This window comes from Cornus florida, unplaced genomic scaffold, assembly GCF_030987335.1.
Source record: "Cornus florida cultivar Cherokee Brave unplaced genomic scaffold, ASM3098733v1 CherokeeBrave_3.0.0_Hap2_Chr06, whole genome shotgun sequence".
In the NCBI taxonomy this organism is placed as follows: domain Eukaryota; kingdom Viridiplantae; phylum Streptophyta; class Magnoliopsida; order Cornales; family Cornaceae; genus Cornus; species Cornus florida.
In genome coordinates, this window is record NW_026775576.1 from 104,808,852 (window position 1) to 104,831,599 (window position 22,748).

At 33.8% G+C, this 22,748-nt stretch overlaps 2 protein-coding genes across 2 annotated transcripts; both read right to left on the reverse strand.

Moving 5' to 3' along the window:
- Positions 1-706: 706 nt before the first annotated feature.
- On the reverse strand, positions 707-3,620 carry LOC132314750 (polygalacturonase-like). Its single transcript, XM_059813573.1, has 9 exons — positions 3,339-3,620; positions 2,876-3,007; positions 2,576-2,743; positions 2,448-2,468; positions 2,144-2,351; positions 1,970-2,051; positions 1,706-1,823; positions 1,083-1,190; positions 707-925 (listed from the first exon to the last, which is right to left on the reverse strand). Exons 1-9 carry the CDS (start codon positions 3,618-3,620, stop codon positions 707-709), a joined length of 1,338 nt encoding a protein of 445 aa, XP_059669556.1.
- An 11,402-nt stretch (positions 3,621-15,022) lies between these two features.
- On the reverse strand, positions 15,023-22,526 carry LOC132314751 (polygalacturonase-like). The gene is made up of 10 exons (XM_059813574.1): positions 22,411-22,526; positions 17,856-17,949; positions 17,331-17,465; positions 17,026-17,193; positions 16,880-16,900; positions 16,206-16,413; positions 15,977-16,058; positions 15,729-15,837; positions 15,339-15,443; positions 15,023-15,241 (listed from the first exon to the last, which is right to left on the reverse strand). Exons 1-10 carry the CDS (start codon positions 22,524-22,526, stop codon positions 15,023-15,025), a joined length of 1,257 nt encoding a protein of 418 aa, XP_059669557.1.
- Positions 22,527-22,748: the final 222 nt, after the last annotated feature.

Genomic DNA, 22,748 nt, shown 5'->3' on the forward strand with positions numbered 1-22,748 from the left:
CTTAACAATGGCAATAACAATCTTTCAAAGCTCTTCCATATGGATTTCAAATCTTCAAAGGACTTTCAACTTAACAATGGCAATAACAATCTTTCAAAGCTCTTCTGTATGAGTAAGAATGGCTTTTTGAGATTAAGAATGGCCTTTTGAGGTTGAAGAGGTTGAAGATTTCATATAAAAGAGAGAAATATAGAAAGATACAGTGCTGAGAAATGCTATAGGGAAGTAATATATAGTGAAAAATTTTATTAAAAAAATATATATATAAGGTAATGTACACATAACACCCCTATAGTATGATATTAGTAGCATATTTATCCCCTTGGACATTTTTGGAAGATTAAAAGGGTAAAATGGATATTACAACAATAATTTAGGGGTGTTTATTGCACAACGAGGTAATTTTGCATAATTTTAAAGGATTATGGGTGTTTATTGCACACTTTTTTAAATAGGGCGTAAAAATATTACGAAAAGTATGTTTCAGGGATGTTTTCTACACTTCCCCCTATATATATATATGACCAATCATATGTATCTAAACATTCATATCTATATGTACATCAATTATTCTAAAATTATTATTTTTTATTATAAAGTTCTGTATTTCTAACATATAATTCATATATTTTTCTGCCATAACCGACCAATTAATACAGTAAATTTCATATATATATATATATATATCTTATATAGCTTCTTATTCTTAAGGGCATTTTGGCGAAACGACTCCAATGTCATTGAAGTTGACATTGTTGCATATGGCTTTGGTTGTTTCACCTTTGTCACCTTTTATGTTGACATTTTGCAACAAAATCCCTTGACATGGAACACTGCTACAGCAATTAAATGTTATAGCCACTTCAGAAGCACTTGTGCCTTTTATATTCTGGTACACCACATCCTTCACTTCAACAACCGTTCTCTGTCAAGCCAATGCATCAAATATATATATATATATATATATATATATATATATATATATATATATATTTTGCATTAGTAAAATCAATGGTTGGTGTTGCTTTGATAATTAATGTAGTTGTAATTAATTAATTAATGGGTTAGGAATATATACTAACCCGATCTTTGCATGGATCACAGTAGTTCTGGTTTATGATTATAGGGTTGTACACACTATTCATTTGGATATTCTGAAACTTAATGTTGCGTGCCCTTCCTGATCCTTCCTGTGTAATTAAGACATAATAGATGTTGATTAATTACATTACAAAAAAATATATGTATGCATGCATGCATATTTATAGACAACCACACCTGATCAACACCTATAACTATAAAGTTTAAGGTGTGTATACTTGAATTATAAAATTATATTTTAGACAAGGGGCAGCTGCCCCCCTAATTTTGTGTCTTTAATTTAATTTTATTTTATATATTAAGTTTTAAAATTTGACAAAATACCCTCCTAATTAACAAATATGCCCCCTAGCTAAGTTCTTGAATTTGTGAGATTCAAGTGACAAATTTTATTTTTGTTCCATTATACAATTTTCTTCCACCTACTCTATCTATTATTTTAATGATAATTATATTATGAACATGCTTGTGTTAGAATGTGTTATTAATTTGTAGTTTTGTAAACTTTTTTTTTATTTTTTTATATATATTTTGAAATGAAATTATGTTAATTTAGATATAATATAAGCAGGCATATTCATGTCATTGAAAGACTGTATCTTACCTGCCATGTCTTGATCCTGACTCCATTTGTAGTTCCGGTAAGATTAGCTCCATTTACTGTCACATCTGAAACATAAGCTTCTGCACCTCCAGCTCCTAAGCTTCCAATACCGATCGAGCTCACCATGTATTCAAAAAAAAAAAAAAAATTTCATAATAAAATAAAACATTACTTTAATCTATGCACATTGTCAAAAGATCTCAAAACATTTCACATAAAATTATTAATATGTACAAAAACTAGTTAGAGGTTTGAATGTAAGACCTGATACCATGACCTGGTCCACAAGTAATATCCGTGACATTCACCAGCTTGGACCCATTCACAATAGAAATACAATCATCGCCTTTAAAGACATTAATTAATTAGGAACTTTATCAATTAGAAGTGTAATTGATGATGTTAAATTTAATTATTTCACTTATGTCTTAAGTGTACCTGTCCCTATAACACATCTTTTAATATGGATGTTTAGAGTGTTTGCAACATGAATTCCATCAGTATTAGGGCTTCCCTTTGGTGCAGTGACCGTGAGACTAAAAGCTCCAACATTCACACATTTCTCAAACGAAACATGAATTTGTTGTGCATCTTGTATCCTCAGATTTTTCAGTGTCAGGTTCTTGCAGTTGTAGAAGGTTAACGCCTGCCAAATGAAAATAGTCGATTTAAGAGAATATATATTTATACATAATTGTTATGCTAATATAAATAAATTGCTATGATAAAGACATTAACATACCGTTGGTGCAATTTTGCATGGCTGCATAAAAGTCAAAGCCAATGATTAGGACCGTAAAAAACGTGGAAAAGAGAAAAAAAAAAAAATCAAAGAAATGTTTTAAGTGAAGTTTTTTTGTTGAGGCTTACAAGTTCTTTATTGATTTTGCAAGAGTTTTTCCACCATATATCCCCATTTCCATTGATTATCCCACCACCTTCAACCATTAGATTCTGAACATTGTCAAATAGAAGCCAGTGTCTTCCGTCTTCGTTGTAGTCGGATTGATAATCAGATGCTTTAATGATTCCATAGACCTGATTTTTTCAAAATACACAAATATATAATTACTTATTGTGTATATATACACAAATACGTACACATGATGATTTTCTTGAAGCTTGCTTTGAAGAAGCTAGGAATCTTCTCTTATATGTTTGATATCTAACCTGCATTGTAAGAACAGAATTGCAAGGCCCTGAGAATGTAACCGGCTTGACAAGATAATTTTTGTTCTCGGGCACCACAAAAACAGCTATTGTAGATGATGAACAAGCTACTTCCCAAGCCTTTTTAAATGCCTGAAAGGATAGTTACATATATGGCCATTAAATTAACTTTGTTAAAAATCACATTATTAAAAATTTACTAGTAATGATACTTAAGCCTATTTTTCAAACCTATTATCCTTAATTTGATGACATGGAAAAACTTAAGTATATATGGGCCTTATCAACTGCATCAAAGGGATAAAAAAAACTTTAAACAATCTTTTGCTTTCCTCTAAATGGTCTTGTATAACAAGTACCATAAATTGCCGTAGTGACACCATTTGAATTTATTCTTTTACACATTGGCAACAATCAAGCTTACCAATTAAACCACAATTAATGGCCTTAAGATGAAGCTTACCTCTGTGTCATCTGTTTTGCCATCACCTTTAGCTCCAAAATCATCTACACTAACTGTCTTAACTGAAGCTCTAAGACTACGCACTTCATCAACCTTCTTCAACCTAAAGTTGGTGTGCTCAAGGTTGATAGAGTTCTCAAACGTACCATCGTCAATGGGGCCAAAAAATAAAGGGTATGCCCGATCATAATTATGGGGTGGATCCCCATGAACAGTGGTGTAACATGAAAGAGATGAGAGAAGAATGACTACGAATGAGAGGAGATGTTTTTGAAGAGCCATTATATGTTTCTTTTTGTAAGAAAGAAAATATATATATATATATATATATATATATATATATATTAAAATTAATAGAATGATATGAGGTGTTGAAGTGATGAAATTAGCATATTTGTAGGGGGTGACAGAAATCTCCATGACTTTTGAGGTACGGTTTAGGATAGGAGAAATTTAGACGAAAGGGTTTCTTACCTCAGATTTTCTTTCTTCAATTTAATTACTAACTAGACATGAACAAATAGGAAAATAAATGTTAAGTACAGTATTAAATATCTGCATATATATGAGATCGTCGCATATTTTGCTAAATGCACGGAGAGAACGTGCTACTCAAAATTTAATACTAACAAGAGTGTGAAGTTAGTTAAAATAAATATTGACAGTTTCGTAAAAAAACCACTTTGTCATCAAAACTAGATAGACCAAATCTCTTATGCAATTCGCGTATGTGCACCACTTTGCGTATGTTAAACAATTACTTTTATAATGTGTAAATGCACCACTTTTATTACACGGATAAAAGAGTAACAAAGGCAGTTTGCCACTTTGAGTAAATTTTAGCATAACTGCAACTATTTACTTAATCTGCCTTTTTTTCGTGCATTAATTGGACATTGAATTTTTACTTTTTTCTTTCTAAATTGTATGTTTACTCAATATTCCATACTTTGAAATTGCATTTTTTACTTTTTTCTTTCTAAATTGTATGTTTACTCAGAATTCCATACTTGAAAATGCATTTTTGTTACGTTTTAAACAACTTAAATTAAGGTCTCTAGTGATTATAGTGCAATTTGAAAAGGATAAGAATTTTAAAAAAAAATGAGAGGTCCTACACACCTACCAACTTGATATCCGACCAAAATTCTTTTTTAAGAAAAGGCGAAATCCTGCACAAAGGAGAGGACAAAGTATTTTGCCATATCGATCAAAAGCATTGTAATAAGCCTTGGCCGTTGGTGTGGGGCTCGCCCAACAGGCAAGCCGAAGTCAAAATTTTTTTTTGCAGACTCACGGGAAAGGGCGAGTTATGCGGCAATGACTGCCATTTTTTTGGGACCCCAGCATAATTTTTCTCCTTTTCTCTCTCACTATATCCTTTCTCTCTTTAAAAACTTTTAAATATTTCGGAATAATTAACCCAACCATTACCATACGGAGGCTTGCCACAAATATAAAAAAAGGTCACATCATTTAAAAATGTTGACATGACTATAATTGTGAATGTGGGCAGTCTTATACACGATAAAATTTGATTGCTTTACGACGCAGTGTTTATGGTTTATATCATCACTATATGTAACATATGTATCTTTTCAGAACAAATTTCATTAGGCGAATTAAGTCGTTGCTTTAATTTTATTTTTTTTTTATTTATAATTTTTAGTGGGCCAAATGATAGATTTTTTATATTTTGTTATACAAATTAAATAGTGTCATTAAAAAAGCTCACTCATAACCAGAGCCACGAGATCTATTACATATTTAATCACTGAATTAAAAAATATATTAAATGATTCATTTAATTTTTTATAAATTTTAAAAAAATATTTTAATTTAATGGTTAAATGTGGAGAGTTCATAACTCTTATAATAAGAGAACTCTTTTAATTAATTCTGTTGAGGGTGAAATTCACGCGGTCCGATACGACACCATTTTCCTATAAAAAAGAGAAGAGAAGATCGATGAACCTTGATAGCACCGGTGTAGTGTCTGCCAAGAGATCTTCGATGATCAAGTTACTCACCGGAGGTCTAAAAAGAAGGCAGGGATTTAATAATAGTTTTTTCGCTGTACTTTATTCCCGAATCGTCTTCCTATTTATCGTCACTTCCCTTATTCTTGATGAAGGAATATCATAATCCTTATCTCATGGAACTTATCCCATGAAAATTTTATCCTTGATAAGATTTTTCATTATCCCATGGAATTTATCCAATGGAAATCGTTATCCTTGATAACGAAATATTATCTTTCGAAAGTAGAAGAAATTTGACATCTGGTCAACACTTAGTTGCATCTATCGTTAGGTCAAGATAGGTTAAGTTTATTTTCTCTATTAATTGCCTCCCATTCCCAAGTTTGCTCGTCTAGCTTTGGGAATGTAATTAATTAATTTTTTTTTCTTCCTTGGGAACAATTGCCGCGGGTAATATTCCTGTAATACCCCTAATTTTAAAAGAGTAGCCCTGGTATTTTAATTTAGTATTTTGGTGCATTTTTTTATTATTTAATTGTTTTGTTGCTTGGTTATTTGAGTTAATTGTTCTTATTTGATTTAATTGATTACTTGAATTAATTGATTTAATTAATTATTTGAACTAATTAGCTTATTTGATTTAATTGCATTCTTTGATTTAATTGCCTTAAATTATTTGATGTAATTATTTAATTATGTAAAATAAGTTGAATGAGTTTTTTTTTTTTAAAAAAAACAATACGTTAATTACCTAGGGTTCTCTAAGAAGTCAGTATGTGTAGCGGGTATGGATTAACTTAGGGTATTCTATCTATGGGCCGACTAGGATTTTACATTAGGGCTCTAGCTCTAAGTAAACAAGGATTAGAGTTTAGTGTTTTAAGCTTATGCATATACACATTACGGTGGTTTAGGATTTTAGAAAACGTAAGAATAGTTCTATAAAACAGAGAGACAGTGAGATACAGAGAGAGATAGGAGAGGAAGGCTAAGTTGGACCAAGGAGGAGGAAGGAGATGTTGCTCGTAGGTGAAACCAAGAGCAACAGAGGTGGAACATCAGTATGGAATTTCGTCGAAAAATTCAGAGACGGTGGATTAGAGTTTCAAGACTGAAACTCAAGGCAAGTTTCTGTTCTATTCTTTCTAAATGAACTCGTGTTTTGTGCATGCTTAGGTGGACTCCAGGGATGTAATGAATGCTTAAACAATCTGTTATGCTTACTTGATGTTTATTTAATATCGTTGAATGAAACTGTTTTGCAAATCCTTAGAGTTTTTGTTAATTGGTTCTTTCTGTATACGTGTTTCAGTTTTGTTTAATTGAGATCAATGATGTATATGTATGCCGTGTGATTAATCTGGAATGTTAAATGAACAATAGAATAAGGATTTAAAAACATTACAGGGCCTGGAAATCACAGGAGTCGAAGAAGACGAAGGGAAAACGGACGACGGCATTTAAAGGGAAGAGAGCAGACTCCAACAGGTGAGGGAGCCGGCTCCCAAACCCTTAGAGCTGGCTCCACTTGGCTCCCAAGGAAGTGGAGCCGGCTCTGGATGCTCTAGGGCCAGCTCTTAGAGCCCTAGAGCAGGCTCTCAATTTTGAGAGAGCCTACTCTCTCCTTAAACGCTACATAATTGATTTTAGGGGCTTGTTTGGGCTACACGGGGTGTCTGCACTTCGTTTAAACTGTGTTAAGTGGTGCTTAGGACCGTATTAGACTGGTATTATGATGGAAAAAACATAAATTCATAATTGGACTAAAGAATAGAGTAAGAAAAGCCTAAGGGAAAAACTGGTAGGTTGCACACTGTTTTGTTAGTTTTATTTACTGGAACTTGGTAAGGTTTTATATATGATCTAATTATATATATATATGATCTAATTATATATATAATCATATATTTTTACAGTGTTATAAATATGGTGAATTAACTATAATTAACCTTACTTAGTTTGGATTGTAATTGATACTTAAATTGTTGTAATTGTATCAATTTAAAGGCTGTTTTGGAGAATTTAAACGCCATGATTTATTTTAGCAGTTTAAATAGTTGGAGCATGACTGTTAGGTTCTGTGGTGAATATCTAATGTCATTATATATGTATTAAACTATACTGATGCATATTTCAGAGAACTGTTGATGAATTAATTAATGTTGTTTTTTTATCAATTATGTGGATTGGAGGACTGTATGCACCGGTATGGGACGGTGGCATACTAGGGAAGAATTAGTTCAATACTAAGTCCTACCTAAAATGGATTAAGGTGTGAATTAACCATAAATGTGTCCAACTCCTATTGGTGTCAAGTCAGTAAATATCTTAATGATATAATTTGGTTTCTGGGATGGATTGTTATACATATATCAAACCACTATACTAAATGGGTGATATTTTGTATTAGGAGGATACGGACTTTATAGATATATATGATATGGTATCATGGTATGAGTTTGAGTCTCAGGGCCATGGTTAGGGTGCGTATATCGCCTAGGATGGATGGCTGGACAGATGTGTTGTTCCCTGGTAGGTTTAGATACACATGACCACATTATGTGCGATTTGCATGGTATCTCTACTCAGGCTGAGATAGACCTATTGGACTAGTGAGCGTCCTATAATGTGTACTTATACATATATGGACTACTCTAGATATTATTGAGTCTATCTAGGATGTATCTGCGTATCGGGTTTCTGTATGGATCGTAGTAGAACGGGACTTGCGTGTGGGCCTGACCCACTCTCTTATTTTTCAGGTGCTCGTCAGTTCCAGGGTTAGAGCTTGGTCGTGCAGAGTAGATACAGACTTCCAATCCACCAACTACGTATGACTGCTTCTTATTAGCTTTGGTTTTGGATTACAGTTTTTCTTTCCTTTCTAGTTTGAGATTTTATTATTATTAGGGGTCCATTTGAGGGATTCTCGAGTTGTTAACTTTATGAAGTTATTTTGGAATTTGGATTTTAATAATTATATTTTGAGGATTTTCCATTAGAATTCATTGCAGCCATTTATTATTTATTTCTTATTATTTCAATTTGTATTCTGTGTTCATTAAATATTAATTGTTAGATATTCCCTTGGGTTTGGGCCTGAGCTTGATGAACCCGTGTTTCGGATCTAAGGGGTATCACAATTCCCGTGGTACTGTTCACATGAACAGTAAATACTATTTTTTTTCCCCTTGCCTTGGGAATAGTACCCGAGTACTATTCCCGCGGGTACTGTTCACATTAACAGTAACTTAATTTTTTTTTTCCCCCCTTGCCTTGGGAACAGTACTCGCGGGTACTATTCCCGTGGTACTGTTCACATGAACAGTATTATATATATACATATATATATATATATATATATATTTTTTTTTATTGCCCTGTGAACAGTACCTCATGAACAGTAACTTCCTCTTCTTCTTTTTTTCCCCCCTTGCCTTGGTAAAAGTACCTGCGAGTACTATTCCTGCAGTATTGTTCATATGAACAGTAACTTTTTTTGGGTAATCTCCCATCGGGTAGTCTTCCCTTGGGTACTAATTTTAGTACCCTTGGGTAATCTCCCATCGGGTAGTCTTCCCTTGGGTATTAATTTTAGTACCTTTGGGTAATCTTCCCTTGGGTACCATTTTTAGTATCCTTGGGTACTATTTTTGGTACCCTTGGGTATCCTTCCCTTGGGTACTATTTTTGATACCCTTAGGTAATCTTCCCTTGGGTACTATTTTTAGTATCCTTGGGTACTCTTCCCTTAGGTACTATTTTTAGTACCCTTGGATACTCTTCCCTTGGGTACTATTTTTGGCACCCTTGGGTAATCTTCCATTGGTAAGGGGATAAATTACACGAGCTTCACTCAGGTCGCCACTCCTTTAATAGGGGAATTAAATTTTACAAGCTTTACTCAGCTCGTCCCTTTAGTAAGTGATTTTTATTTACTACCCCTTATAGTAAGGGGATAGTGATTACGGGATTCATTCAGTCCGGGTCCTTATAATACAGGACCTTTATAGTACGAGGATATTAATTACGGGATTCACTCAGCCCGAGTCATTGTAATACAAGATACTCATTTACTATCCCTTATAGTACGGGAATATGGATTGCGGGATTCATTCAGCCCGAGTCCTTGTAATACAGGACACTTATTTACTATCCCTTATAGTACAGGGATATTGATTACGGGATTCACTTAGTCCGGGTCCTTGTAATACATGACACTTATTTATTATCCCTTATAGTACGGGAGGTAGTCGTCTCGTCTCTCTAGTAAATGAAGGAAACTTTAATTATCTCACCTTTTTGTGTAGAAGGAGTAGTCGGCTTCTTGTCCCTTTAATAAGGGAAGAATGTGTTGTTGGCCCTTGGTCCCTTTAAGAAGATAAATAGATTATTTTGAGTTTGATATTACCACATAGGTAGGTAACTGAAAATATAATATTTTATTGCGTAGGAATTGAGGGTCATCCATCTCACTAATGATGGTGATTTTATTATAAAATGAAATAACATGTGAAATGATGAACTGAGATGCCCCTTTATTTTGAATAACTTGATAAGGTTAATTCCAACTGTGAGACAACTGTTAGTCGGTATATTTATCTGAGTCCTCCTAACTATATGTCCTATCGCTTTGGCTGAAGAATGATCTCTTATAACTGGTATTCTTTTCATCCCTGGTAAGAGGGGCTGATCTCTTCTTGTCCCCTCCTTCCTTTCCCTTCCGTGCATTCATGGCGTCTTCAGCGTTCACGTGTTTCTACGCTCTGATCAACAACTCTGCCATGCTGGTAGGAAGTTCTTTGGATAAAACGAATAAGAATCTGGAGGTTTGGAGTCCTCCTATGAAAGCGGTCAAAGCCACCTTATCGTCTACCTCTTCTGCCTGCACCATCTCTATGTTGAATCGGCTGATGTATTCTCGGATCGACTCGCCCTTCTGTTGCTTCACGGTAAGCAGGTAGGTGGCCGGCCTCCTATGCCTCTGACCTGTAATGAAGTGGCTCACAAATTGCTTGCTCAGTTCTTCGAAGGTGCTGATGGTTCCTGGCTTTAGCTTGTTGAACCAAACTCTTGCCGATCCCTTAAGTGTAGTGGGAAAAGCTTGGCACATGATTGCATCTAGCACGGTGTGCAAATGCATAAGAGCTTGCAAGGTTTCTAGGTGATCGAGGGGATCTTTGGTCCCATCGAAGCTTTCGAACGAGGGCATCCGAACTTGCTAGGCAATGGACATTTCATAAAGGTGGGGCTGAACGGCAAGTTGGTCTTTTGTACCAGGTCATCTATGGCGGCAGGACCTTCCCTTTCATAGCTCGCATTACATCTTCCATTTTCCCCTTGAGATCCTCGATCTGCAAGTCGAAATAGGTAACTTTCTTTATCTTTTCCTTAAGACAGAAAGCTGTGCCTTCATGAGGTCGGGAACTTCGTGGGAAAGATGGGTGGCCACCTCTCTATGTCGGTTTCTTACCTAGCTTTGTTCCACTTCGGTCTCATTTTGGGGAGGATAATTATCCTGCTCTTCAAGATTCCCATTACTTCCATTTGGATTTTAGAGATCTTGTCGTGGCAAGTTTTGTTGAACCGGTGGAACAAGATGTTGCAGGAGCACTGCATTTTGCTGAATTAACTGGTCCATACCCTAACTCAGAGTTTGGACCTGCAATTCCAACGCTGCAAGCCGTGTCTGGTCGTTTAGGACATCTAGGTTTTCACCCGACTCTACCCTTTGACCAGATCCCTGCGACATTGTTCCTTTGGTAACCATACCGGATCGCAAACGTATATACCCAACTGAGTAATTAATTGATTCAAGGGAATCATCGTTCCCACAGACGGCGCCAACTGTTGAGGGTGAAATTTACGCGGTCCGATACGACACCGTTTTCCTGCAATGAAAAGAAGAGAAGATTGATGAACTTTGATAGCACCGGTGTGGTGCCTGTCAAGAGCTCTCCGACGATCAAGTTAGTCACCGGATGTCTAAAAAGAAGGCAGGGATTTAATAATAGTTTTTTCGTCATACCTTATTCCCGAGTCGTCTTCTTATTTATCGTCACTTCCTTTATTCTTGATGAGGGAGTATCATAATTCTTATCCCATGAAACTTATCCCATGGAAATCTTATCCTTGATCAGATTTGTCATTATTCCATGAAATTTATCCAATAAAAATTGTTATCCTTGATACGGAAATATTATCTTTCCAAAGTAGAAGAAATTTGACATCTGGTCAACACTTAATTACTTTTATCGTTAGGTCAAGATAGGTTAGATTTATTTTTCCCTATCAAATTCTAAATTTAAAAGGTGTGAAAATAATATAGTAAAGATTAATGAATAAATCAATCCTTCTGTAACTGAGGAAGAAAAGAATCAGATTCCCATTATTGGATTGCCAATTTTAAAAGAAATTGCACTCAATAGAATTTGCACTCATTTTGTTTCTTAACTCAAAAGATGATGATCACTTGGGCAAGTGTGCTGTGAATATGTCTGAGTTGGTTATAAAATATAGGGAAAAGTGTAAAAATTCCCCTAAACTATTAAAGAATTGTAATTAACCCTTTGAACTATTAAAATTGTAACTAACCCTCTAAATTATGCATTTTTGTTACAGATAGCTCCATCCGTCATTATTCCGGTTGGATCCGTCACTATTCCGATCGAATCTTACCCACGTGATGGCACATGACATACACTATAATTTTTAATGACTATATTACCCTCCTGAGCATGAAAAAACACTAATATCCTTTATTGTAACTATTAAACCCAAACACCTTTTAAACACCCCAAACACACCTTATGGATATCTATATATATAAATATATAGGTAATGATTATCTTTTTCACAAAGCACATTATTGAAAGAAAAAAAAATAATAATTCGTGTTGACACCTTTATCCCTTATATATACAGACATCAAAACACAGAAAGAGGGGGAGAGATAAAATACTGAGAGGGGGGAGAGAAAAAAATACTGTTCATCATCTTCTTGGCATATTTTTGATAAATTAAAAAATCTTTTTTTTTTTTTTTTTCGAAATTTTTTTCTATAATTCATAAAATGGGGACAAGAACCCTCCGGCCGCTTCAAGGGGAGGAGCTACCAGGTCGTGGGGCACCACCGTTTCGGGCCAATCGATGTCGACCAGTGGCAGCGTCGGGTCTCCGTCGAGCCGGAGTGAGGCAGCTTTGGCGACGCCAGCCAGTGAGAACACTTTTCATAGGTTAAACCATCTAGATATTCACGGGGATGATGCCGGGTCTCAAGGGGTTGTTGGGCGAGCCTTCAATTCTATTATTTTCTTCCTGTTCTGTAACAATTCATATAATGTTGTGTTAATTTTGGGCCTGACTTCTTGTTGTGGGTTTTGGATGGAGTGGTGACACCCCATAAATTGTTTTTTTATTGTAGATTGGGGAATTGTTGAAATGGGTTCGTAGTTTGACATATTTCCCCCTTGAACACAAAGGTTGATAAAGTAAAAAATCTTGCTGAGTCGTTGCAGAGTTAGGAGCACAATAGATTAACGGGAACTGCATTTTTTTTTTTCCACCATTCGAATTGAACCTTGTTGGCCAAACTGAATCTATATACACACACACTGATTCGACAGGGCAAACTGAACATCTCTCTCACCCTGTCTATAGAGATCTATATATATTGCTTATCTTTCTCCTTCTCCCTCTATTTATATATATATATATTGGACATACTTGTGATTGTTGAGGAATGATCAATCAATCGAAGAGAGAGAACTGAGAGATCGAGCGATGGTGAAATCCTTTTTCCTGATTACACTGTTCGACTCTAATTACAGGGCAGCAAGAATAAGAGATATTGTGGTTGCGAATTGATTAACTGAAACTGAGTGGTCAATTTCAGAGTTGGGTGAGAGGGATTGTGGTGGTAGTGATGAGCACAAGAGGAAGACCCACATTGTTAGGTCTCTTAATGGAGTTGTGATGAGATTGGGCACCTAGAGAGAAGAATGAACAGCTATACCCAACCGAATAAGAAATCCAGATGTTTCTACTGTGGCGACGCCATCCACGACTTGATCACTCCAAAATTCAGAACGGAGGCGTACAACGCCGGCAACCCAGAAGAAGAAGATGATGTGATTGAAGAGGCTGATTCGTACTAAGAGAGTATGGATTTGTGGAGGTTCTATAAAAGCTGATGATGGTCTCTCATAGATGTTGCCTCTTTGTGGTTCTTTTTCTTCTGCCATGGACACCGTTTCTTGATTTCTCTCTCTGATCCCTTCTTTCTCTCTCTATCTCTACGCATTTCTCTCTCTCTCGATCTCTCCTTCATGGTGGTACATAGAGGGCCTCTTGAATTTTTCCAATCAGTCTGAAAATTGGTTAGTTATACATGCCAATCAACTTTTGAATTCTGCCGACGCGGTGGTGATCGGAAGCAAGAGTCCAAGTGGTTGCTAGGAGTGAAATTTGGTTGGCCTTGCTTTAAGAAATTGTTTTACAATTCCCATGGAGAATAGATCTGTCGAGTTTATTTGAGTGGGATCGTCAACGTTGGAGAGATTTTGGAAAATCTGGTGAGTTTCGCCGTCGAACATGGCGGTAAAGGATAAGTTTGACGGCAAAATGGGTTTATAAGGATTTTTTTTTCTCTCTCTCTCTCTGAAGATAAGGTTGCTTTGTTGTTGCAATTTGATTGGTGTCTGAAATTATCATTGCCATGTCATCAAGTTTAGAGTGTAAGTTTCAAAACTACGTAGTTTTAAACAAGGGTAACTTAGCTACGGGCAAATAACAAATCAATAGTCGATGAGATTTTTTTTTTGGTAACAAATTAATAATTTAGGAGGATTTTTTGTAATTCAAGGGGAGGTTTATTGCGATAGGTCAATAATTTAAGGTGATTTATTACATTTTTTCCTAAAATATATATTATCAATTGGAATCAACATTCTCCTGTAAAGTTGATCACTTTCAATAATGAATTCACTTATTTATGAAATTTCACTACTATAGTGATTAATAAATTAGTAATTAATAGTAGGAAAACATATCACAGTGTTTCATTGCAAAGGAGATTGTCTAACCTCATTTCAACTTGTATGATGTGCATCCTATCATAAATAGGAGTGATAATTCCCTCGGTCCCGTCTATATATATTGTGTGTGTGTGTATTGTACATTAAATAATAATTAAAAAAAAACAAGAATTATATATATATCACTATGATTCGAGTTCATGAAAAATACATATCAAGTCTTTTTTATGAAGAGATTTTCAAGGAAATCAATTATGGGATTGGAAAAAATAGTCATGGGCAAGAAACTCAGAGGCATGAATTTTGCTAAAATGCTCAAGGGAGTAAGAATATTTGGAACCATAACTCTTGATAAGTTGATATTAATTAATGTCCACCATCGATCGAAGTATAAAAAATAAGTAAGTGACACTCAAAACCCTATTATATAAAATAAATTTCTTTTCATCACTTTATTTCTTTATAATTGAAATATTACATCACATGAAACAAAAATTACTACGACGTCCTTACATGGTATTCACTACTAAAACATAGCTTATTCTAAAAGAACAATTTTTCATTTTTTATTTTTTTTTTATTTTTTAATATTGCGAGATATCCCGGACTTCGCCCGGAGAACCAATTAAAAAAATGATTCCTCTTATAGCTAGCTAGCTTCTTATTCTCAAGGGCATTTTGGAGAAACGACTCCAGTGTTAATAACGTTGACATTGCTGCAAATAGCTTTGGCTGTTTGACCTTTGTCACCTTTTATGTTGACATTCTGCAACCTAATCCCTTGACATGGAGAGCTGTGACTGCAATTAAATGTTATAGCCACTTGAGAAGCACTTGTGCCTTTGATGTTCTCGTACAACACATCTCTCACTTGAACAGCTGAACTCTGAGATAATTCAATTAAGTATTTTGCATTACTAATTAAAATCAATGCTTTGATCATGGAGTTGTAATTATTCAATTAGACGGTTAGGAATACTAACATATGTGCATGGATCACAGTAGTTCTGGTCTATGATTATAGGGTTGGTCACACTGTTCATTTGAATATTCTCAAACTTAATTTTGCTTGCACTTCCTGATCCTCCCTGTGTAATTAAGACATAATAGATGTTGATTATATTACCAATATATATATATATATGCTAATAGCCTAATACATATAATATGTAAACTCTTATATTATTATATACCTGCTGTGTGGATCATATGCAAGTTTTTTTTTTTCGTTTAACACCAATAACTATAAAGTTAAATGTGTACTTGAATGATAAAATTAATTTTTTTGTTTATATTTTGAAATGAAATAAGTTAATTTAGATGTAATATAAGCAGGCATATGCATGTCAATAATGAAAGACTATCTTAATTACCTGCCATGTCTTGATCCTGACTCCATTTTTAGTTCCAGTAAGATTAGCTCCATTCACTGTCACATCTGAAACACGAGCTTCTGAACCTCCATTTCCTAAGCTTCCAATACTGAGTTCACCATGTATTAAAAAAAAATTAAATAAATAATTATAAAATAAAACATTACTTTAATCCATGCAACGTACATTGGGAAAAGAACTCGAAACATTTCATGTAAAATCACTAGTTAGAGGTTTGAATGTAAGACCTGATACCATGACCTGGTCCACAAGTTATGTCCGTGGCATTCACTAGCTGGGACCCACTCACAATAGAAATACAATCATCACCTTTAAAAACATCAATTAATTAGGAACTTTATCAATTAGAAACACGCACATCCACATGTGCGAATTAAATATAACTAATTAATTCGATGAGTAATTCAGGAAAAAAAAAAAATTTAATTCGATGAGTACTTATGCTCAAGTGTGTACCTGTTCCTATAATACAGTTTTTAATGTGGATGTTTTGAGCGTTTGAGACATGAATTCCATCAGTATTGGGGCTTGTCCCCGGTGCTGTGACCGTGAGATGAGAAACTTGAACATCCACACAATTCTGGAATGTAACATGAATTTGTTGTGCATCTTGGATCTTCAGATTTTGTACCGTCAAATTCTTGCAGTTGTTGAAGGTTAAAGCCTGACAAATTAAAATTTTCAATTTATTCCATAATTGATGGAAATCAGTTAGAAATAAAATAAAACTTCCAAGTGTTTGTTCACTTGATCAAACAATAGTTTAAATTTCACATGGTAAAGTCAAATGGTTATAACTGAAGCTCATAGGTAAAAAGACTCTTATGTCTTAATCGATAATTTGAAATTAAAATTAAAAGAAATTTAGTTTAAAGAAATTGATTTGATGCTCTCAAACAGAATAAGCTAGATTAAACTCGGGTTCTTAATATCTAGAATTTTTTTTAATTCATACTCCTGTAATATGGTTAGAAAAGTGCATATATAATAATTGTTTACCATATGTGTATTATATACAGAAAAATTTCATGATATCTGGAAGGATTTAATTAACTGTACCCAAAATATATAGAATCCATAGAAGGGTTAGAACCTAATTATATATGAGTGCAACAATATTTAACACATACCGTTGGTGCCGCTTTGCATGGCTGCATACAAGTCAAACACAAGAGAATAATCAGCCAATTATTAGGACATTTAATTCAAAAAAGAGAAAAAAAAAGAAAGAAAAGGAAATCAAGTAAATGTTTCATGTTTGGTTGGTTAGTCTTACAAGATTTTTATTGACTTTGCAAGAGTTTTTCCACCATATATTCCCATTTCCATTGATAATCCCACCACCTTCAACCATTAAATTCTGAACACTGTCAACAAGAAGCCAGTGTGCTCCATCATTCTTGTAGTCTGATTGATTATCAGATGCTATAATGGTTCCCTTGATCTGATTTTTTCAAAAATATACAAATAATTACTTAGAGTGTACACACACACACACACATATATATATTATATATAATTTTCTTGAAGCTTTGAAGAAGGAAGCTTCTCTAGCTTAGATGTTTGATATCGAACGTTAACCTGCATTGTAAGATCAGATTTGCAAGGCCCTGAGAATGTAACTGGTTTGAGAAGATATTTTTTGTTATTGGGCACCACAAAATTAACAGCTCCTGTAGATGATAAACAAGCTTCCTTCCAAGCCTTGTTAAATGCCTGCAGATAGTGCATAAATTAAATAGCAATCAAATTAAATTAATCAGGTAAAAATCACATTATTAAATAACACATTCTAACAAAATCTATATGGTTCATTTACCGAAAACAAAAAAATCTATATGGTTCGATTAAATGTATGAAAAGTTTCAAAAATTCATTTGAATACATTCCTCCAGTAAATGTTCAAAATTTCAAATTAATGATAACTAGCACCAATGACAACAATGAAGCGTATGATATATCAAACCATAATACCCATATAGTAGTATAATAATCAAATAAGTCGCTTCATATATCGTAAGGCCTCTAAATGTATCATTAAATTAGAAACATTATGCTGATCGACCTGCATGATTTGAACGTACAGAAGTGGTAGCTTATAATTACCTCTGAGTCATCAGTGGTTCCATCACCTTTGGCTCCAAAATCATCTACACTAACTGGCTTAACTGAAGCTACAAGACTACCAACTTCATGAATACTGGTGTAACAGGAAAGACATGAGAGCACAATGACTATGAATGGGAGAAGAAGATGTTTTCGGAGAGACATAATTATATGCTTCTTTAATTTGTGATCAAGGAAGAGAAATAGGTTACAATAAGCAGGTACTGAAGTAATGAAATTGTCATGATAATCTTAGTATATTTATAGGAGGGAGGGAGTGAGCAATTAGGGCAATTATATCTATATAATACATGCTTTTCTTTCAACAAATTTCAAATCAAATAGGAAAGTAAATGTTAAGTATTAATTATCTTCATATTATGAAATCATAGCATATTTTGCTAAATGCACAGAGAATTACTCAAAATGTAATACTAATTAAAGAGTGCATCATTTTATCAAAAGATAATGACCAAATTACATTTACATACGTGCACCACTTTGTCGTATGTTAAACAATAACTTTTACAATGTAAATGCACCACCTCATTTTATAATGTAAATGGACCACTTTTACAGGTTGTTTCCTACTTTGAGTAATTTTTCGCATAACCGTAAGTTTTTACCTAATCTGCCTTTTTTTTTTTTTTTTTGCATTAATTTGACATTGAATTTATATATATGTCATATGGCTATAATTTTAAGTCCTCAGATACAGATTTGTATAGTTTTCTTTCTACATTCTATTTTTACTCAACATTCTATACTTGAAATTGCAGTTTTATGACGTTCCTAAAAATGACCTAATCCGCCAAGTATGCAATAATTGTAGTGCAATTTGGTAGTAAATGTCAAGTAAAAATAAAAAAATACATTCTTGACTGCTCGTGCATGCATGCACTCGGTTTGAAAAACTCAACTCGTACAAGAAAAGTTAATGTACAACCGTGGGCCATATTAATTATTACTATTTTTCTTTTTTTCTTTTTTCTTTCTTCCCTCTCTCAATCTTAATTTAAGATTTGAGAATTTATATATATTGCGTGGGTTCCTTATCTATATACTATTATTAAAATTAGAGTTTTAAATATTTTAGTACATTAATTTATTTAATAATATATTAGTAAAAAATATTGAAATTAGTTAAAATGATAGTTACAGTTTTCAATCCAATTGTGTTGTTAAGGGCATCTTTAATGGACTCTCTGAATTTGCCATATCAGCATTTTTTCATAGTCACGTCAGCATTTTTCATAGCCACGTCAGCGTTTTAGAATCTCCAAATTTTAGCTATCGAATGTACTCTAATGGTGCATTTTTGCACTCCAAAAATATTAATATTTTAATATTTTTAAAATTTAAAATAAAATTTATTTTTTAACTTTTTCCTAACGGCTATATTTGAACTAAATAATGAAAGGTTTCTAATATCATTTGAAACAAACAATGAAAGGTTTTTTTTTTTAAAAAAAAATAATAATAAAATAAAAAAAAAAATGTATATAATTATTTTAAAAAAAAAAAAATTCAAAAAATAGGTTTTTGTGCCAATATAACCGTTAAGGCACTGTTTGGGTCAGCCAAATAGTGCCTAAAACGATTATATGTTAGTAGGAATATTTTGAAAAACAAATTTTTTTAAAAAAATACTTTTATCTATTTTTTTAAAACTTTTTTTACCCAAAAAAACCTTTAAGGCACTGTTCGTGTCAGCCAAACAGTGCCTTTACGGCTATTTGGTCCAATTATTTTGACGAAAAAAAAAAAGAGAGACCAAAATCAACAAAAAAACTGATTTTTTCCTCTCTTTTTTCTAGCCAAACATGCCTCACTAAATAGTGTTTTGGGCTAAAACACTGTTTGGGCCAGAATTAAAAAAGAAAAAGAAAACGGATGCAGGCCCGCCTGTTAGACTCACAAATCTCCAATCTAATCTTGGTATTTGGCGACCTGGATCAAGAGCCTCAGAATGGGGCCCATTTTTTAAAGAGTCCATTGGAGCAGCCCACTCTTTAAATTTGGCCCAAAATCGCCGGAATCTACCCCATTGGACTTGCTCTAACTGTTGAATTTGGCCCGTGCTTACCATCTTAAGTTTGGATTTAGCCTATCTTTGTTTGGACGTAAAATATTTTTTAGAAAATATATATATATATATTTTTATTTTTAGATATTTGGTAATCGTAAAATATTTACAAAAAAAAAATTATTAAAATTTAACAAAAATAACTTATCCATTAATTTTCGACAAGTTATTTTATATGCCCCGCTCGATGAACGCAACCTTAACCTCGACGTAGACCTTTGTCAAATACCGACAAAGTAAAAATAAAAAAATATTTTACCTTCAAAAAAATTATTTTACGTCGAAACAAAGGAAGAATGTTTTCGGGATATAAGTCTTTATTTTTTGGGTGTCTTTTGCCGTGGCGTGGGCCTCCAAGTATATATGTGTACTTTTTTTTATTTTTAGATAGGTTTACTTATTTACCAAAAATTAGAGAAAGAGATATATAATATTAAAATTTATACTATTATTAAATGTACGAGACTTTTGAGTACATTAATTTAATTAATAATAAAGGAGTGTTTTGGTATTTTAGTATATTAATTTATTTAATAATATAGTAGTACGACTATTAAGAATTAGGGCTGCAACTCGAACAGATTTGAGCTTTAATTTAAGCCCCACCCAAACCCTATCATCAATCTTAACTACTCAGCTCGAGTCCAACTCATCCTTCTACTTTTAAATTCGGGTTTGCAGCTCAGAATTAGATTCCGGATTAAAACTTCGAGTTACTCATATAACTAATATTTATATCGAAAATTTAATATGATCTTTAATTAGTTTTAGATTAAATTACTCTTAAACAAGAAGAAGTTTAAAGATTTTTTGTAGATTTTTAATAAATTACAATCAAATTTTTAGAAAATTAATTCTCCTAAATGTTAACATACAATAAGTTAAGATTTAATAAAAAAAGTTGAAAAGAAAAAAAGTAATCATAGTTTAAATATTATATATAATGTATTTAAAAGTAAAAATATATATGAAAATAATATTAGAATTCGGGTTCGGGTTGCTAACACTTTAACCCGAGCGTAACCCTAATTAAATTTGAGTTAAGATTTTTTAACTCAAGTCTAACCCTAATTATAAAATGATTGTCCAAACCTATAAAAATCGGGAAGTACAAATTAAATAAGGAAATATACTCCTGCAATATAGTATTTTTCCTTTAAACCGTCCCATTAACACTATTTTTGTGGACCACCACAAAAATATGATATATTTGGAAATTAATTATCTATCACTATAATAAATAAATAATATAATAATAATTAAAACTTATCTGAGATTGGTTATAAAATATATATTAGGGTAGAATTTAAAATTTTTAAAAAAAAAACCCTCAATTATTGGCCAATCAGCAACAAACCCTAAACTTTAAAAGTTGCAAAAACACTTGATTTATACATTTTTGTTATAGATAACCCATCAGCGATTGGCCGATTGAATGTTGCCAATTAAGATCATCACGTCGCTATAACGCCCTTATGAGCATGTGAAGACTCTATTACTGTGACCATTACACTAAACACACCCTTATCTTATTGTTACACCCAAACACACTCTTATTGTTGGCGGTGTTTTAGCATATCGTCGATGTGCTCCCCAAGAATGGTCCACGTGAATCTCACGTCCTTTTTATGTATCTATCGCTCATATCCCGGCATATCATATCTTCATTCCTCTCCCCTTGTCAAATTTTGCATTAGCTTCCCACAAATTTTGGGGTTTCCCCTAAGGAAGATGGTGCAAAGATTTTACCTAAAAAAAAAAATTGTAAAGAGATATTTAGTTCTTCCTTAAAACAGTTATGGTATCAATGAGGAAGAAGGAATTGGGTCACTTGGGTGTAATCGTTTATTTTGTTTGATGCAAAAGTAAATAAATAAAGGGTAAAGTGCAACAAACCCCCCTCAATTATACCCTAATGAGCAAAAAACCTCCCTAAATTTCTAAAGTAGCATAAAACCCCCTTGAAGTATGTTGTTTGGTTGCATTTAACCCAATCCGACAACCGGTTGATGGATTTCTAACATATGGCTTGCACGTGATAGCCCATATTTCTCTAAATGACAATAGAGCCCTTATGGAATGTAAAAGACCATAATACCCTTTAAATACATTTGGACCCAACTAATATCCAAACAAGCCCTAACATTTTGTCCTCCTTCCTCATCGATCTATGGAGTATATCTCTATCTACCTATATATATATATATATATATATATATATATATATATATATATATATATTGTATGTTTTATAGAGAATGAGTTCTTCTGTAGCTGTCTATATAAGTATACATCATTTAATTTTGTTTAATGGAACCTCTTTCTCTCTCTCTTTCTTTATATATATATATATATATATAGGTCGTGTGCACATGCCCGTCCATATTCATGGCAAGTTTTCATCTGTAAGATGAGAAATTCGATTTCAACAGTAACAGAATTGATTCTCAACCCCAATCACAAGCAAACCCAATCGCAAAGAACTGATTTGCAAAACCCAACCACCGCCGCATTTCTTCCTCAAGGCTGAGCCCTTGTCGGTCCATCACCGCCGCTGCACCACCTGCCGTCCACACAGCCGACATCATTTAAAGCCGAAACCGCCGAGGCTGTCTTCATCCTCTCCACCGTCCAAAGTCTCCTTACTCGCAGTGAGTTCGGCCGTCATTCAATCCCACCAAGCTCGCCACCGCGAGTCGTTCATGGCCAAGTCAGGCGAGCCCTCCATCTGCCTCGCCGTCACAACCAGCCCGTCTCCACCTCACCGTCACAGCCAGCCCATCTCCACCTCGTCGTCATAGCCAGCT

What these genes read in the sequence shown, in the direction of transcription:
- LOC132314750 (XM_059813573.1), bottom strand. Translation starts at nt 3,620, where the DNA reads ATGGCTCTTCAAAAACATCTCCTCTCATTCGTAGTCATTCTTCTCTCA. An exon ending in GCAAAACAGATGACACAGAG is followed by an intron (nt 3,008 to 3,338) that starts GTAAGCTTCATC and finishes CTATCCTTTCAG; the next exon opens with GCATTTAAAAAGGCTTGGGA. An exon ending in AAGATGTGTTATAGGGACAG is followed by an intron (nt 2,052 to 2,143) that starts GTACACTTAAGA and finishes ATGTCTTTAAAG; the next exon opens with GCGATGATTGTATTTCTATT.
- LOC132314751 (XM_059813574.1), bottom strand. Translation starts at nt 22,526, where the DNA reads ATGTCGGCTGTGTGGACGGCAGGTGGTGCAGCGGCGGTGATGGACCGA. An exon ending in CATGCAAAGCGGCACCAACG is followed by an intron (nt 16,414 to 16,879) that starts GTATGTGTTAAA and finishes TTAATTTGTCAG; the next exon opens with GCTTTAACCTTCAACAACTG. An exon ending in TCAGGATCAAGACATGGCAG is followed by an intron (nt 15,444 to 15,728) that starts GTAATTAAGATA and finishes TTAATTACACAG; the next exon opens with GGAGGATCAGGAAGTGCAAG.